The sequence below is a fragment of the Hipposideros armiger genome, unplaced genomic scaffold (assembly GCF_001890085.2).
Source record: "Hipposideros armiger isolate ML-2016 unplaced genomic scaffold, ASM189008v1 scaffold_347, whole genome shotgun sequence".
NCBI classification, from domain to species: domain Eukaryota; kingdom Metazoa; phylum Chordata; class Mammalia; order Chiroptera; family Hipposideridae; genus Hipposideros; species Hipposideros armiger.
The window spans coordinates 612,770-632,019 of NW_017731697.1; the positions used below are offsets into that span (position 1 = coordinate 612,770).

At 46.7% G+C, this 19,250-nt stretch overlaps 1 protein-coding gene across 1 annotated transcript in view; it reads right to left on the bottom strand.

The window, feature by feature from the left end:
- Positions 1 to 19,250, bottom strand: part of ADAMTS2 (ADAM metallopeptidase with thrombospondin type 1 motif 2) — a 239,037-nt gene that overhangs the window by 50,261 nt on the left and 169,526 nt on the right. The window contains exon 6 of the mRNA XM_019661378.1: positions 3,554 to 3,710. Within this exon, the coding sequence (XP_019516923.1) occupies positions 3,554 to 3,710 (157 nt within the window). The remainder of the gene's footprint in view (positions 1 to 3,553; positions 3,711 to 19,250) is intronic.

Genomic DNA, 19,250 nt, shown 5'->3' on the forward strand with positions numbered 1-19,250 from the left:
AAAAAAAAAAAAAAGAAATAAATGGAACCCTAAGCAATACTCTTCTCTGTCTGGCTTTTCACTCAACATTCAATGTGTGACATTCATCCATGGTGTGGTGTGTGGCTATGTCACAATTTCTTCATCTACTCTCCTGCTGAGGGATTTAAGTTATTTCGCATTGAAGAGTTATTAGAAGTGATGCTGCACAGTCTTTGGGTGACATGTGCCTGCACTTCTGGTGGGTGCGCATCTAGGAGTGCAGTTGCTGAGTGGGTTTTTGTTCAGCTTTGATAAATACTGTCAAACAGTTTTCTAAAGCAGTCGCACGGATGTCTATTCCTACTGAGAGGAGTACAAAAATTGCATATCCTCATCCTCAACAAGGTGCAGGATGTTGTCTTGTTTATTTTAGCCATTCTATTAGGTGTGTCCCAGTTTCTGATTGTGGTTTTGATTGCATTTCCCTAATGTCTACTGAGCTTGAGCATCATTTCAGGTATTTATGGATCATCCATGTTTTGTTCAAAGCCTGGTAGAGTCTCTTGCCCACGGTTCCACTGGGTTGTTAGATTATTATTATCATTATTATTATTAATTTGTCAGAGTTCATATATTTCAGATATAAGTTCTTTATTAGATACTGTATATGTATTATGAATATTTTCCCCTAATGAATTAATGATGCCTTTAATAAATAATAGTTTTTAATGTTAATGTGGGACTATTTGCCATTGTGGTTAGTGCTTTTTATCTTTTGTTTTGAGAAATCTTCTCTTACTCCAAAAATAGGGAGATATTCTATATTATTTCTATAAATAGTATTTCCTTTCATACGTAGATCTAAAAACCACTAAGTTAAAACCTAAAATACCCACAAATATGATGTTTGTATACAAAATAGTAGTGTCAGCCTTCATTTTTCCCCAGTTTGGATATTCATTTGATGAAACACCATTTGTTAAAAGATGATCATTGCCTTCTACAGTACCACCACTGCCATAAATCAAGTGTTCATGCATAAGTTCAGTTCTGGGCTCTCTTCTGTTCTAATGGTACATTTGTCAACTCTTGCATCAATCTTATACTCTTTCACTACTGTATTCTTATAAGTATTGAATACTTCAATCATCTTCAATTGTTCTTGGCTATTCTTGGCCCATTGCATTTCTATATAAACATTAGAATCAACTTGTCAATAGCCTCAAAACATTCTGCCAGAGCTGCACTTGAACTGGAGTTTGGAGAAAACTGGTATCTGTATTGTAGTGAGTCTCTTCATCCATAAACATGGCATACCCCATCAGTGACTTAATCTTTTATGATTTCTGTAAACATGGCTTACAATTTTCTCATCTAGGTCTTGGACATATTTTGTTAGACTTATGTATTTGTTGCTTTTTATTCTATTGTAAGTGGTACTAATTTTTAAATTTTAATTTGCTTATTGTTAGAATACAAAAATCTATTTGTATATTGATATGATAGCCAGAAAATTACTTAACAATTTTAATGATTTATTTGTAGATTCTTTTGGATTTTCTGTCTACACAAGTCTATCATCTTCAAATGAGAGTTTGAGTTTTCCTTTCTGATTCGTATATTTTTATTTTTTTCTTGTCCTATTTCACTGGCTGGGACCTCCAGTACAATGTTGAAGAGAAGTGGTGATAGCAGGCATACTGAACCCATTCTCAGCCTAGAGGAAATGCTTTCAACATTTCACCATTACATATGGTGTTGGTTATAGTTGTTTTTTTTTTGGGAAATATCCATTACCACATTAAGAAAGTTTTTCTAGTCCTGATCATAAAATAGATTTTTGTCAAATACTTTTTTTGGGATCAATTGAGATGATCATATAAGTTTTTTTTCTTTATTCTGTTAATGTGGTGAATTACAATGGTTGATTTTCAAATGTTAAACCAACCTTGCAATTTTAGAATAAATTGAAATTTATTGTGATATAGCACTTTTTTGTTAATACAGCACTGGATTTGATTTGCTAATATTTTGTTGGAAATTTTGTGTCTGTATACGTGAGCTCTCTCTGATGGCCTATAATTTTGTTCTTAAAATGTCCTTAGATTTTGTTTCAATGTTGGTAGGCCTCATAAAATTAGTTGGAAAAATGTTCCTTCTTTTCTCATTCTGCAGGAATTTGCATATGATTGATATTATTCTTCCTCAGAAATTAGGAAGAATTCCTGGGTAAAGCTGTCAAGTCCAGGAGTTTACTTTGAAAGAAGGCTTTTAATTACAAATTCAATATCTGTAATTGATACAAGATTATTCAGAGTTTCTATTTTTTCTCGGATTTTGTTTTGTCAAGGAATTTGTACCTTTCATCTAAACTGACAAATTTATTGACACAAAGCTTTTCAAAATACCTTCTCATTATCTTATCTTTTTTAAAATAAAATTTGTAACGATGTCTCTTTTACATTTGTGATTTTAGTCAATTTGTATTTTCTTTCTTGCTTTTAAAAAATTAGTATTGCTAGGGGCTTTTCCATTTTAATCCATGTTTTTCAAAGAAGCAAATTTTGGTTTATTTATTTTCTCTACTGCACTATTGTTTGTCATTTAACTCTTACCTTCATAATTTCTTTCCTTCTGTTTTTGTTGATTTCAAATTTCTTGATATAGATGTTTCTATGATTGAGTTTTCAGACTTTTTTTTTCTAATAAATGCTCTTAAGACTATAAATACCAATTTGTTCATTGTGTTAGCTAAATCCACAAGTTTTGATATGTGATATTGTCACTATCATTCAGTTTGAAAATATATTCTAATTTCTACCATTGTTTCTTCTTTGAACCATGGATTATTTATAAGTATATTGTTTAATTTCCAGATATTCATAATTATTCAAGTTATCTTTCTTTTCTAGTATGGTCAGGGAACACATTCTGTGTGATTTTGATCTTTTACACTTTATTTAAATATCCCTATGGCTTACACAAGTACCTGTGTATTTGTAAAGACTGGGTATTCTCAAGTTGTTTGGTGTAGTATCCTATATATATCATTTAGGTCCAGTTGCTTAATTCAAATTTTCTTACTGATTTTATTATCTGTTGTTCTTTTCATTACTAAGAAAAATACATTAAAATCTTCAACTATATTAGGCTTGTCAATTTCTTCTTTTAGATCTGTCAGTTTTACATAGTTTGAATTTTTAAGTAAAATGAACTTTCAATGGTTGAAAACTCATGAAAATTTATTTTTTAAAAAGTGGGGGGAGCAAACAACTCTGAAACCCAACCTCAGGTCCTATCTAGCCTCTGGACTGCCAGCCTCAGACCCTGCCCATTTCACCACCTGTTTTTCTGATCTCCATTGTTTCCCTGGCAGATGTGGTTTCCTGGGGGGAATGGCAGAGGTCCTGGTGGTTTTTGAGAGCCCAGGGTCACTAGTGCTGACCCATGCTCTTACCCAGCCAAGGCAGCCACAGACCCCCTGCTCTGACACCCTTCCCTGACTGGGGCCATGGCTTCCAGGACCCTTACAGAGCTGGTGGCTCATGCCCAGCCCTCCTCCTCTCTGAGCCCCTGCAGGGGCGAGGCTCACCTTGCATGCCCGAGGGCCCAAAGTCCTGCCGTGTGAGGAAGATGGCATGATCGTGGTATTCATCATGGCTTGTGTCTGGCTTCTGCTGGAGGTAGGCCCAGCGGCAGACGTTCTCCAGGCTCTGAGAGGGGTTCCCAATCTCGATAAGGCTCATGGACTGCAGGAGAGGTGGAAGAGGGGTTAGAGTCCATTGACCAGCTGGGGGCTCAGCAGTCTGCAGTGTTGACAGACCCCATCCACTGGGGACCTAGGTGGCACGAAGTCCCTCTCAGGACCCGTCTCCCACTTGCCTCCATTCTTGGCTCCCTGGTCACACACACCTGGGTGAGTTTCCACGTAAAGTCACTGCACAGTTTTCAAGTGAGATGTGGAAGCAAAGTTCTGAGCTCATCTAAGGCCTCAAGTAGCCCATTTAGCCTATGCCATTTCCAGGGCTCCCTGCATTCTACGAGGCACCCGTTCTGTGCAGGCCCTGGACAGGAGGCAAAGGCCATGTGGGCCTCACCCAAAGAGCTCGCAGTTTGGTCAGGGTCCAGGGCAGGGGAGAAATAAACCCCAATGTGGCGTGCGAGCCCAGAGAAGCGGACAGAACACTGTATTTCACCCTGTTTGAAGACATTTACAGAAAACAACACAATAGAGGGGAAAACTCCAGTAAAGGAGCCGCATGAACAACAGGGCATAGAGCTGATTCCCTCAGGAGCCATGGAGAGGAGCAGTCACACACCATTCTTTATTATGACACACACTTGTTAGCCAAGGCTGGCCACGCTCTTCACTGTGTCATTGCCATTCAGGCAACACAGCCACCCTGAGAGGAGGGAAACTGAGGCTGGGGGAAGTCAAGTAACTTCCCCTAGGTCACGCAGCTAGAAAGTGGAGTTGAGATCTGAAACCGGGAAGCCTGAAACCAAAATCTATATTCAGTCCCTTGCCCTAAACTGTCTCCCCAAATAAAACATGCACCATAGCACCTCAAAAGGAAATCTCCTTCAAGTGGTATGCGTCCCTTTCTCTCCCAAGCCTCACACGAGGCATTTTAGTTTCTGCTTTCACCACATACTCCCATCATCAAAGTGGTTCCCTCCAAGCAAAGAGTCCTGGGCACGATCTTTTTCTCTTTAAAGGTACATCTGTCCATAAAGTAGAGATAGGCATTCCTTGGTAGATGCGCGAAGGCGTTCTGTTGTTTTTCTCTCATAAATATATCCATCGAGCATAGCCACACATCTCCCCTCGTGTGGATAAGCAGCAAGAGCAGATGTGGGGTATTGCTAGGAAGCCAGGGTGTTCCACAAAGAGAAAGAACAATTCAAGGCTGGGGGGTCTGCCCATTGCCAGGAGTCTCGTGTGTTATCCAAGTAAATGACCCGCACAATGGCAGACCAGTTCCCAAGTCCCAAGCACAGAGCTAATTGCTCCTGGGGGGTGAGATTAATTGCTATAAAAAGATACAGTACGTCCTAATGAAGTAAGTCATAGTCCAGAGTGAGAGGGCTGGTGACCAGGACCTGTTGGACATTGGCACAGAGGTGGACAGCCCAGAGAAAGCTAGAGGGGAGGGGAGGAGCTCTTCCTGCCCCCCTGGTGACTGAAGGGATCATGTGACTAGCTCTGGCCAAAAGCTGTGAATCAAAGTGATGTGTATCTCTTCCTGGTCAGAGCATTTATTTGCCCCCATGATACCCTCCATAAATCTCTCCCTCTGGCATGTGAACCAGCAATGTTAAGGTGGTGGCTGCTCTGTCACCCAGGCCCTGAGTGACAATGAAACTAGTCCTCTGCCAGCTCACACTAAACATATAGCCTGAGCAGGAAATAAATCTTCATTGTGAGCTGCTGGGACAGGGAGCATGCTTGTTTCTGCAGCACAACCTCACCCACCCTTGCTGATATGGGAGGGGCTGAGGAAGGAAACGACACCTGTATCACATCCAAACTAGACCTCTGCAGGTCAGCTCCAGTCCTGACCAGGTGGTAGCTACCTCCAGAAAACCTTGAGCGGTCACAGCCTTAAAGGAGGGACTAAGTGAAAGGATCTGTTTTCTAGGGAAAGAACTTTAGGTGGAATGAGAAGGAAGGGACTCTCATGGGTGGGTTGGATTTGGTGTTAGAGTTTGGGGCCTTGTGGCTGTACCCCACCGAACTTAAGATTGCCAGCTCAAGTCCAAATCAGAGGCTCATTACAAAGACCGCTGATGACCACTTCACTTGGCTGGCCACAGAGCCCCCCCCTGGAGGGCCACTCCCCCTGGTCCACAGACCTCCTCCAGAAAATGGGGCAGTGTTCCCCAGCCCAAACGTCAGAATATGCTCCATGGTGGCCTCGCCTGCTCTCAGGGTTCTAAGTTCCATGTGTTTGGACAATTGTAGTCTGGTCCCCTCCAGTGCCCTGGTGGGCTATGGTTACTTCTGCCTTTGCTCTTCTGATAGTCCAGTCCCCCTTTGTTAAACATTCCCTCTGTTAATCTGGGTCTGATTGCAGGTCAGGGGTGAGAGGGCTCAAGTCTGGCAATCCCAGCTCTGCATCTTCCTGGTACCACGATGGTTCAGGGAACGACACCCAGAGTGAGCCAAGGAGTTGGAAAGGTGTGAGACTGTGAGCCTGGAGCTGCTGCCCACCTCTCACCATGGGAGGAGACCCACCCGAGGAGAAGTCAGCACAGAACAGAGCAGAGTCCCTTGAGCTGGAGAGAAGCTGACTCTCATGTTCTTACACAACCGCCTGGTTCCCCAGGCCTGAGGCCAGCCTACCAACAGGCCTGTTTGCTATCCACCACTACATAACAAGTTATTCCAAAACTTCACAGTCTAAAAACACCCCAAATGTTTATTATCTTGTGGTATCTCTGGGCCAAGAATCTGAAAGCCACTGAGATCGGTACCTCTGGCTCAAGGCCTGTCATAAGATTTCAGGCCAGCTGAAGACAGAGGCTGTGGTCTCATCCGCAGGCTCCCCAGGGAGGGCCCAGCGGCCACACACACTCAGGCGGCTGCGAGCAGGATTCAGTTCTTCATGGGCTGCTGGACTGACGGTTCCCTGTCACACCACTTGGGACTTTCCACACAGCAGCTTGCTTTCCCAGGACAAATGATCCGGGAGACAAAAGAGAGCACACATCCAAGACGGAAGCTACAGTCTGTTTGTAACTGAATCTGGGTCCAACCCACACTAGAGGGGAGTGAATATGAGTATTTGCTCCGCCATGGAGCGTATGCCTGCTGCCGATGTGTGTCTCATTTATGTGTGTCAGGAAATTCTTCCTTATGAAAGTTGACTTGAGTTGTGTTATTGTCACTTGCAGCTGATAGAGTCCCGAACTTCCTGCATTTACTCTTCTAGGGACCATGGGAAGCCCAGTCAAGGGCATTAGGTGGCAGACAAAAGTCGGTGGCTGGCCTCCAGGGTCCAGCTGGTACATCCCACACCAGTAGGAGAAGAGCTGTGGCCATGTCTTTGAAGAGAAGTCAAGAGTCCAACCAAAAAGACACCCGTGTCAGGGGCATGAGTGAGGGACAGAGCCCAAGGCAAGAGGAGCCAGGCTGACACGGGGAGAAGGAGCAGGCTGGGGACAGAGAGAGAGGCCTGAGCACTCAGTGGGTGGGCTCGTGGGAAGTGCTGGGAGGATGTTGCAAACCCAAATGCCAACAGGGCCAAAGCAGGTGGTGTAAATCCATGGGGCAGGTTGATTGTAAAAAAAATGTCTTCCTTTGATTTTGCCAGTTTACAAGGGGTGAGGATCCAGAGCAGTACGTCCTGTTATGATCAAGAAAGTGGGGGGCAATCGGGAGTGGTGAGGACTGTAGCAAACCCAGGAGCCCATGCACAGCTGAAGGGACAATGACAGCACCTCCTACTGCTGGCACGCAAGAACAGAGGCTAGACTGGATTTCACAGGCCAATTTTTAAAGCTAAATTATACAAAAAAGCCTACTTCATCGTAAATGTTGGCTCAAATTAAAGTAAGTTATGTGCACAAAACAAAACACATCCTCCACTGTTGCATTATAGCCAATTCCGTTACCACCCCCCTACATTAGCCTCTGACCCATTAGTCGAGAGAGTGTCTCGGAAAACTGAGGCCGGATGGAATGATATCTGTAAAGCTCTCTCGGGGAGTGTCTCAGGTGACTGGGACCTATTGGAATGATAATAGTTATCTCCCCTGGGGGGGCACAGTAACAGTGTCTTGGGGCTATGTGGAGGAAGTGTGAAGGCACAGGATGTGTTGGAACACAAAGGGAATGCTAATGGAAAAGGTCTTAAGGCACACATAAGTCACAAATTGATTGACAGCAATGAAACAGTTTCACTTCTTTTCAAATTTCTCAATAAAAGCCATGCGCTGACCCGATTCGGGGCTCACTCAGTCTTCTCTGGCTGAGTCCCTTGGTCTCGCTGTTAATCTTACTTTTGTCTCTTGCTCTTCTTCAATCTGCATCGCCCCTTAAGAGAAACCTGTTTGCCCTTGCCACGCTGGACGTGACACTCCACGCTACCAAGCTGAGAGCCCTGGAATAAAGGTCCTCAGGAGGATAGACCCTCCTTGCATCCTTCCAGAATGGGCCAGCGCCTCCTCCCTTCCAGATGCTGCTCCCCAGGTTCAGCCCAGGTTCCCAGCCCCTCTCAGCAGCCGAAGTGATCTCGCTGCTGTGGCAGGATAATTTATTGCAATATTGATTTGTGTTTTGCTCTGGCCTTGTCTTTCCTTCACTCATTCCAAGAAGGCAGCCTGCCACTTATGTTCTCCAGCCCCACAGAGGTTTGTGGTGCAGGGTCCAGAGCAGAAGCGTCTGGGACTCCCTCCTGGCTTTTGGGTTCTGAGGAGACTCCCTGAGGGGAGGAGTAGAGAGAAGGGCCTAGGAGGGGCTGCATTGAGCATGGTGGCCCTGGGGAGAAAGATCTCAGAAATTAGTGGCCAAGCACTGGGCCATGGAAGCCTGTACGGCTGGACAGGGGACACCCCGAGAGGTTGAGGAGGAGGGTGTCAGCATTGGGCATTCAAGATGTGGGAGTTGCTTATACTTCTTATGTACAACTTTCTGAAAGTTCTGGCCAATCTCAGAGGAGCACAAGGAAACCAGGGCCTCATCCTTGCTGGGTCTGGAACATTCAGGAGGGTGTGGGGGGTGTGGGCCAGTCTGCAACCTGACATCGACCTTGTGACCCAATGGCAGGTACAGGGCCCAAGTGCATTTCAGAAAGAGGCTTCTGGGTCAGTGAGAAGGGAGACAGTGGCCACTGAGATGGATGGGGGTGTGCCTGGTGCAATATCAGCAGATTCAGAACCCTGGGTGGAAGATGAGAAAGAGAGGTGTTGAGGCTGGTGGATGGGCTTGGAGGGAGGTTTCTGGCAACAGGGCCTGTGCAGGAGGCATGGGGAGAGAGCTGAAAACTCGAAGGAAAAATGTGGTGTTTGCAGCGCCCAGGGACAGTTGAGGGACGGTCGTTTGGAGCCCAGCTTGCTCGCTGAGGAAGAGCTGAGCAGTTTTGTTTTGGGGAGCTCTTACTTCTTAGGGTAGAGCCCATGGATGGTCAGTCCAGTTGCTCTGCCTGCCCCTGCCCAAGGCTGGCCTGGGACCCAAGTTAAGCGAGTGGAACAGAGGTTCAAAAGGACAGAAAACTGGATAGAGCAGGTTTGCCTAGCCTGGTGGCAGCCCCCTGAAAAACACCCACAACCTCCTGCTTCCTGCACCCCAGGCTCAACCTTTTTTTGACCTGCTTGTCCTACTTCCTGAAAGCTACCCCTAGCCTTCCCGTGTGCCTTGAAGGCTCCTTACAGACAGAGATGTCCAGGCAGAGACATTGGGGTGGCAGGAGGGATCCCAGCAGGGAGGTCTAAACCATGTGGGTCACTCGGGCTTTGGTGGGACCTGCCACTAGACCTGCCCACAGCCGACCTCCTCTCCTCCTGCTTCAGATGGGCCCCCCTCTCCGAGGCACCCAAGGCCCTGCCATTCTGTGCCCTTACCATGTACCACAGCGTGTAAGCTATGGCTCTCCTCCCAGCCAGAAGAGGCGATTTACCTATTTCTCCTTCAGAAGTGACAGAGAGGCTGAGAGAGCTTCCTGTTATCAACTAAGGAAGATTCTCACACCCAGTTCCCTGTGGCATCTGCAGTCCTCCCAGCCTGAGGGCCGGCTTCCTGGCTGCCAGCTCATTTCTACAAAGGCTTAGATAAGAAAGCTTCTTTGTAAGACTCTGCCTGTTTTCACCTGTGATGGAGTGGTGATCATGCGTGAGCCGGACAAGTGGGTGGTTGCAGAACCACCCCACCTTGGACCTCACAGACCACTGGTTCTCCCCCAGAGGGAGCTGGGCCCACCTGTCCAGAGGGAACTGCTATGGATGGGCATGTGCACACCCTGGACTCGGTGGCCGCCGTGGGGTCCAGTGTCTGAGCAGATCACCGGGCTCCGGGTTTACATGTATCATCTAATTTAAACTGTACAACTGTCCTAATATATAGATGCTATCATTATTCCGTTTTCTGGACGCGTCTCAGACAACTGAAAAAACTTGCCCCAAGTCCCACCGCTAGAAAAAGATGGAGACGACACACCTCCCTACGTGGAAGGACGAGAAAGGCTGGACGACACCGAGACGGCCGCCAGGTGGCGCTGCTGCTCAAGAACGGCGGTGCCTGGGCGGCATCTCTGAGCCCCGCAGGCACCATGTGATGGGCGGGGGTGGGCTTCAGTGGCTGGAGATAGCCTGGGGGTCCCACCCTGAATAAGTCAATTAAGACCTGTCCCAGAAGTTCTATTGCCATCACCGCTCTCTGACATTTCCATTGTTTACTCTGGAATGAGCTGAATTATTTATGTTCTTCCTTCCTTTAGTCCCGGAGACTGGAGGAAAACGGACCTGCAGCCTGGAGGCTGGTCTCTCTCAACTGCGCCAAGCCATGGCTCTGCCCGCGGAGTCCCATGGACCCCAACTCGGTCCAGCAGCTTGCCAGGGCACTGACTGGTGACAGGTGGGGTTCACCTGGGCAGCACGAGAGCTGTCGGATCAGAGACTTGCTCATCCATCATCGTCTCTGTGTTCTTACAAGTTGACTCAATGTCCCTAGGTCCCCATCTGCAAAATGGGCACAACCACAGTGCAGAGCCAGGAGCAAGGGGTTTCTGACTGTAATGGTCTACACCTACAAATGTTCCTTGTCCTGTCACTGTCGTGACAGTGATGATAAAGATGGAGATATGACTCCAGTCCCTGGGGGCCGATGCACCCAAAGGGGTTATCAGAAGCTCTGAGGACTCATGTCCCAGAGGGTTTGGTTTTAGTCCACGGAAGCCTTCTCAACGGCCCTGGCCCCTGCGTGGTCCTGCCTCCAACTGCCATCCCAAACACGCAGGAAACAGGACAGCATGCATGCAGAGTCCAGGCCTGCAAAAAGGCAGGGCGCACTTCTCTATCCCTGCGCTGCTGAAGTATTTGGGGACACGTACTTCTCTGTTGTGGGGACTGTCCTGTGCACTATCGGGTGTAAAGCAGCATCTCAGCCTCTACCTGCTTGATGCCACTAACATCCCCCTGGGGGGTAGCAAAACTGCCCTTCGTGGGGTCCACTGGCATAGGGACCCCGGGGCTCGCGCTCCCAGCCATTAGGGTAACAGCGTCAGCCCTTCTTTTAAGAGCAAAGTGGCTCACGACTAGGTGACTTTGTCAGGCTGCTGGTCTCAGAGCCTGCATCCTCACAGTCAGGTGGGGGTGATGATGTGACTGCCCCACAGAGTTGCTGTGATGGGGAAGTGAGTGAAGTCACCTATGGGGTGACAGACACGACCTGACCCCAGGGGGGCACTACAGAGGGATAACTCACGTGAATGCCCTCGTTACTGCTGTCATTGCTAGTATGTGCTCATCTTACTGGGGACACTAACGCTCAGTGATAGTAAATAACTCACTGAAGGATTAACATGGCCAGCATTCACATGGTGTTCCCTGGGCAGGGGCAGCATGGGCTCCCCCGAGGCTGGGGGCCTTCTCCCCGAAGCTCTGGCCTATGAGGAGCTCCAGTCCCTTTATGATAGGACTCTTGGAACCCCAAAACAAGTGAGGCCAGATGGTGAGCTCCTTATTCTCTGTCTGGACTCCATGTCATTAGGGCAAGTTCTAGACATCCTCCCGAGGCTGGGAAGATATTCCGAGAGAAAGCCAAGCAACCAGCACAGACGTCACAGCACGGCCCTGAACAGCAGGCCTCCAGGGCAGGCTCCAGCCCAGCACTTCCTTATCCTTCTGTGGATCCTAGCAGGTGCAGCTTGGCAGGGGCCAGGATGGCCGGGGGCTGGCCACCATGCTTGGCTCCCATCGGGTTGGGGGTTGGAACCCAGGCTCTGGGGAGACCGGGGGGGGGCTGTCTCTGGGGTGCTATGAAGCCCCTATGATGCCCCTCACACAAGTAGAGAAGCTGAGGTCTAGAGCTGGCAGGTGACGGCCCAGGACGCAGAGTAAGAGGATGGTGGCACTGAGCCCTTGGACACTGAGCCATGGTTCTTGGTGTGCTGAGCCCTCATCCCCAGCACTCTCTTCTCTTGCCTTCCACTAAGAGACTCAGAATGTCTCAGACCCTTCCCCTCCATTGCTGAAAAAACCCTGCGAGTGTCCCACGCTTTGTCTTGACCTGGTCTTTCATGACAAGATACCTGTTGTTCTTCTCAGATTGTCCCCAAGTCTCTGGTTTCCATTTGTTCTGATTTTCATCATCCTAGAAAATATTTAGAGTGAGAACAGTTCAGTAGCTTTGGTGCCTTCTCAAAAAATCAATCGAAAAGCCAGTTGCTATGCAACCCTCAAGTGCTGTGATGTTCCGCTCTCTGGCTGATGGCATATTGTATAAAATAAGATAATCCCTTTTCTTCTGTTTTTTTCTTTTTAAGAGATGGAGAAAAATATTGTTTTAGGAAAAACTTGAGATAACTCGGAGGTTTCTCATAAGCTGGAAGACAAACAACATGTCACTCACACAAGTGCTACCAATTTTATCCCTGCTGGAGCCTGGGCTGGGACAGGCGTGGAGAGCTGGTTTATTTCTGTCACAATTTGGAATGGCTAACAGGATCTGAACGCCTGGGCCACCTTCTGCCCCAAGTCTGGGTGTCGGCCTCACAGCCCCCCCAGAATCCTCTGGGACCTTGGGAGGATGCAGTGAAGACCCCATCTCCTCACAGGGATCCTGGCTGCAGTCACCTCCATTTTGCCAGGCTTAAATCCTTCCAGGGATGGGGGCTCTTAACCAACGCACCACTCGGCCAGCCTGGGGGCTTCACTCTTGACAGGAAACATGTACTTCCTTGAAGAGCAGCTCATGAGAATTCATCCTTACTGTGAGCCAGGCTGTCCCCAGATTACCATTGCTGTGCCTCTGGCCCCTCAGGTCCCGGCGGGGCCGTCCCCTGCCTGGCCACTCCATCCAAGGCACCCCCCACACCCCTCACCACTCTGAAATGAGCTTGCTTACTGTGACTTCACAGAGAGCTTGTGCTCCAGTCTTGGATAGCAGGCAGGTCCCAGGATCGATCTGGACACATATCTTCCTGCTTCCCATGACCCTGTACGTCCCTCAGAGACCTGAAAACAAGGCCTCACCTGGAGGCTGTGCAAAGTGGAATCTGTGGCCGGTGGACACAATCTGGTACCGTCCACAACCAAGTAAGTACAGAAATGAGAAATGTTTATAGCAACTGGATGGAGTGATTTTATGCCTATGGAATTTAATAATAAAAAGTCAAGGCTGGTATTTTTGCATGTCTTGATTTTTGTCACATTTCCCTTTTCTAATAATTCCTTTTAAGTGTATTTTGCAGAAGTATTGGTCAGTGATGGACATTCGGCATTGAGGTGCTCCATGTGTCCGGCTCGGGCCTCAGCTCTCACAGCTGCTCTCCGTAGACTGTCACTTTCCTGTGTTGTCTGATGGCTCCCTGTCAGTGGGACGGCCTCTCCTTTCTCACAGACATTGCTCCGGAGCCCTGCTGCCCACAATAGTGCCCTTTAAGTCAACGCCTTGACACTGCTCCCAGCGACACTGGCCAATCAGGTGGGGCCTCCACCTGGTCCCCCCTCGCCGAGCTACCTCCTAACTCTATTGTCTCCTGCCTGCACTGCTGCAGCCTGCCCTCCTTAAGGAAATCAAGACTCTAGCCCTGGACTTCACTTCCCCTTCACAATCCAGCAACTGTGCAAAGAGCGTCAGTCTGGCCCTGTAACATTCTGGAATCCCCTGGGACAAAGAGGCCCCGATGGGTACCAGCCTCTCCCAGGGACCCACCACTGCCTCAAGGGGTCTGATACGGGCCGTGGGATTCCAGAGACAGACGGGTCAGGAGAAGGTAAGCAGAGCATGGAGTGAGCTTTGCTACAGGAGACGGGTCAGCCCAGCTGGGTCCCCAGGACCTGCAGAGGGGCGGCCAACATGTTGTTCCTATGAGACTAGAGATGGCAATCCCCCACATCTTGGTATGTCCTCTATTCTGACTCCTGTGATGACCTCTGCAGAGGTCTGAGGCCAGTCTGCTGAGCCCGTTGGCTGGGGTACAATGGGCACTGTCTGGATTTAGCTCTGGAAGCATGCATCCAGCTTGGCTTTCCCTTCTAGTCTCCTCACCATCTTGGATTCCCAACCCCTTCCCAGTGGGAAGGCAGAGGGTGGGGGAAGCGTCGGTCCCCCTGTGCCCTCAGTTCTCACCTTACTGGTCCTGGGCTCTCTGCAGCTTCCCCAGTACCCATGTGAGCTTCAGTTGCCCGCCTTGCTGGCTGTGGGTTCCAGGCAGCCCCATGGCCTGTGCACATCCTCATACTGTCCCAAGGGAGAGCAGGCAGCAGCCTGACAAAAGGTCCATGCCCGCTCCCCTTACTCCTCACTCTGCCTATAGGTAACTTGGTGGAGTACCAACATGGCCTGGGGAAAGCAGAACCCCTCCTCATGAGGAGGGTACATGAGGGGCAGGGGCCAGAAAGGCCATGGCCTTGAGGGAGGTGCTTGCACACCTGGGTGATGTGGCCTCACGCTGGCCGATTGGCTAGCTCAGAGGTTCTCCAGGCACGCAGGTGGCAGAGTCCCCAGACCAGCCACAGGAAAGGTAAGACAGTGCACTCAGGGAAGAACACAGACCCCTCCCCATCCACCCCAGCCCACCACTGAGGGAAGGTGCCAAGAGAAAGCATGAATTCCTTTTATGTCCTCTTTCAAATCAGGAATAAAATGCTGCACATGATGGAGTGCTGTGGCATGCCATTGGAGACCCTTCTTCAGGAGCTATCATTCAATTAAACAGGATTACTTGGATTCTACCATTTTTAAATGATTTTTTAAAAATGTAAACTATTTTTTCATAGTTAAAAATGCACTGTTTTGGTTATAAAAGAAAATTGCTTATCATGATAAATTAAGAAAAGCCAGTAAAGTACAAAGAAGAACGTAAAAACCCATGGCCTAGTACCTACTGTTCACATTTGATGTATCCCTCCCAGTTCCTTCTATAAATATATCTGTATGCAAAACCATAGTGTAAATTTGTATACTTTAAAACAAACAAACAAACAAACACTTAACATAGCTGTAATAATTTCCCAATGCCCTTCAACATATTTTGTAATGGGGCTTACTGGCTACCTAATATTCTACCACGCAGATGTACTGTCAACCTGCTGTTGGACAATTTAGGTTGTTTCCATTTGTTTACTCTTAGAAATGAGGCTGTGACCACTGACTTGCTGCTAATACATCATCTGCAGCTCTGATACCTGCTTTGGGATAGAATCATAGAAATGAATGATGGGAAAACACAAAGGACGTTTTTAAGGGCAGTGACAGATATTGTCACATTTCCTTCTAGAGATGTGTACACATTTATAATCATTTCAGAGGGTACTGCTTCATTCACCCAAACCAGCAGTAAATCCCTCTTCTTAACACAGTTGATGCTTTAAAAATGGTCATTTGTGTTATTTCTTGATTATTAGTAAAGTTAAATATTTTCCCGTTTTTTGGCCATTGTATTTTTTCTCCTATTACCTGTTTATTTACATGGCCAATTCTGTTTTTCCTATTATTTATAAGAACTCTTCATATATTAGGATATTTTTGCCATGTTGCAATGTTTTTCCTGCTTATGCTTTGCCTTTTAATTGTGTTTTTAGACAGAAGATTGATATTTTAAGTATTCAAATATAGGTCTCTGTTATAATTCCTTCTATTTCAGGAGCCCTTGATGAACACTGCTTTCTTCTTATTTGTATGATTTAAATAGTTGAATGTTTTATTGGCCTGTATTTACATGATATATTTAATTTACTATATATGAAATTTATATTTATTATACATTTATTTATAACACTTAACTGTTCTATTTATATTTATTACATGTTAAGTTATTTATATGAGGAGTGTTTTCAGAGCTTTATATTTTATTCATTTGATCTGTTAATGCTCATGTAAGTACAGTATCATTTTAATTATTTTCACTTTACAAGATATTTGAAGTATGGCCGGCTGAGTGGCGCATTGGTTGGGGGCTGGCTTGGGATGCTGGCTCTGAGCGGCGGGGCCCGGGTTCGGATTCCACATGAGGGCCAGTGACACTGCGCCCTCTGCAGCTAAGATGGTGAACAACAGCTCGACCTGGAGCTGGGCTGCAGTGGGTCACTGGTGATGGTGTAGGCTGCAGTGGGGCTACAGTGGGCTGCCAAGAGCTGCCGTGGGTGGCCATCCAATGGCGGTGGCTGATCTGCCTCGCCTGGGAGGAACGTAATGATGGTGCCAACATGGGCCAGTGAAGCAATGTCCTCCACAACTAGCCTGAAGAACAAAAGGACAGCAACTTGTCTGTTCCCCTTCCCTGATTCCCCAATAAAGTCTTAAAAAAAAAAGATATTTGAAGTAAGTCCCTTTTAATTTTCTTGGCCTTCGAGCCTTTCCCAGCCATTCTTGACTGTTTGTTTCTAGATGAATCTTAGAATCATTTCATCAAATTTCTAATGTTTAATCAGGAAAAATCCACATCTCTACTGTACCCAATTTCCAGTAAGGAACAGCATATGTCTCTTCATTTACTTTTATTGTTTTCCTATCATTAACAATGTGCAATTTTCTTCTTATGGGTCCTGTGACTGTCCTGTTAGAATAATTCCAGGTAGTCTATATTTTTGGTTATGATTGTAAAGGGAACTTTTATCTCCCTATGATCCCCATTACCAGGGCATTGTGGGTTCCATAGAAATTATTGATTCTTGTAAAATTATCTTATATTTGGCCATGCCACTCTAAAAGCTTTACAAATGACTCCTTTGGGTTTTCCAGGAACATAATTATCAGTAAACAATTATAATTTTATCTGTGTATTGGTTTCATGTCATTTGACATTGTTTAGAATTTCCAGAACCTCAGTAAGAAAATTATGTGTCTCTTTCTTGTTGCCAATTTTACTGTGACTGCCTCAAGGGCTGCATTTTCCAAAGCAAGTTCTGTAGGGTGTTGATTATGTAAGGAAAAGGGTTCTGTAGAAGAATGGGTTTGAGAAACTAAGCATAGTGATCCATCTCTTGGCGATTCACCACGTCCATTTCCATAGTAAAGTCTCTGAGAAATTTTGCTGTCAGGAAATACCTGTTTTACTTTGTTTTGAAAGCATTTTTTTTTCAGACTCACTTGACCATGGAACTCCTCTATTTTCCTCTGTAAATATCTGTGAACAGCCGAAGAATTAGCTATGCATCACACTTTTAGAGACATTTGCTTCTTTTCCCACCTTTAAAGTAATTCTGGTTGTCATGTTACCATCTGTTACCAGTTTTCAGATTTTTTAAAAACCAAAAGATACCCTCTCAGCCCCTATGGAGCCGTTCATGCCCCGTGCTCCGCCTCTGCCTTCAGCGTCGAGGGCTCTTCTCAGAGTCCCTGACTTGGCGCGCTTCCCTGTGCACCCCACCCATGGCTTTGCAAACAAGGTTCATCTCTTCTCTCCAGGCTACAGAGCCCCATGCCAGCCTCTCGCTGGCTTTCCCCACTGGGATGGCACCAGGTACCTCAAACTCAATGTGTCTCAACCGAACTCATCCCCCACCCCCTGCTTCTCCTCCTGTGTTCTCATCTCACGGTCGGCATCACCATCTCCCTGGTTGCCCAAGGCACAGACTCAGTGCCTCTCCACCTTCATCCATTTAGTGCCCACACCCTCCTGATTTGACCCTTAAAGTTCTCTTCCATCTACCCTCCTTTCTCCATCCCCATGTCCATGGTCCCAGCACAGCCTGCCATTGTCCCCCCTTCAATGGTGCCCCCTCCTAAGCCTCACTAGCACCTGCCAGTTGTGCACACAGGAGCCCAGGGATCTTTTTGGAAATGCAAATTGGGGTGCAGATATCTTTTTTAATTAATGTATATATCTTTTTGAACTAGTGTTTTCATTTTCTTCAGTTAAGTACCCAGAAGTGGGATTGCTGGGTCGTATGGTAGTTGTATTCTTAATTTTTTGAGGAATCTCCACACTGTTTTCCATAGTGGTTGCATCAATTTGCAATTCCACCAACTGTGCACGAGGGTTCCCTTTTCTCCACATCCTTGCCATATTATGCTAAGTGAAATTAGTCAGACAGAGAAAGACAAATGCTGTATAGTTTCATTTATATGTGGAATCTAAAACAAAACAAAAACAGACTCATTGAAACAGAGACCAAAGGGATGGTTATCAGGAGGAAGGGGGTAGGGGAATGGGTGAAAAGGGGAAGGGGAATATAGTCAAAGACAGTGTGACAAGTTTCCACAGTGACAGATGATTACAAAACAGTGTGGTGATCACATTGTAAGGTATAAAACTGTCAAATCACTATATTTACCTGAAACTAATATAACTAACATAATATTGTATAGCCCCTATACTTAAGTTAAAAATAAGTAAATACAAATAACATTTAAAAACAATGCAAATCAAATCATGTCATGTTCCTGCTTGAAACTGCCCCTGACAGTAAACCAAACCCCCCTGGTGGGACATACAGGGCCCTGGAGATCTGCTCCTTCTGGCTTCTTTAGTGTCAGCTTCTGCTGTCCCCATCGTTGCATTCCTCCCTCCAGTCAGACTCAGCTGCTCTCTATCCCTCCAACACATTCTACACTCTCTGGCCTCCTAGCCTTTGCACTGGAAATATCCCTATGCTGGAACTTACCTCTTTCACTCCCTTTCTGTGGCTGATGTCACTTCCCCAGTCGCTTGCCCTGACCTCGTAAGGAAGGACTGCCTGCACCACCTTTCTCCATGAGTGAGCCCCTAACCCTTCCATTATAATTGTTTCCTTGCCCATGTCTCCACTTTAGAAGCAGTTAGGGACCATGTCAGGGGCCCAGCATAGCACCTGACATGCAGGAATGCTTCGAAGAGTATTTATTAGATGACACTTGGTCATTAGGCAAATGGGTGTGATTAATTATATGAACAGGCTTCCTGAGAGTAAACCATCACTGTTCCCCTAGGATAAACCTCATTCATCATGGTGGGAATTTCTCCTTTTGTGTTATTGGATTAAACTCTTCATGCCTCGAGATTTTTACATCTGTTTTAAGAAGTGACACAGGTCTGTACCTTATCTTGGACATACTACCTTGGGCAGCCTTCAGTGTAGGAATTCACTATAAAAATAAATTAGGTAGGACCGGCCGAGTGGCGCAATGGTTAAGAACTGGCTTGGGA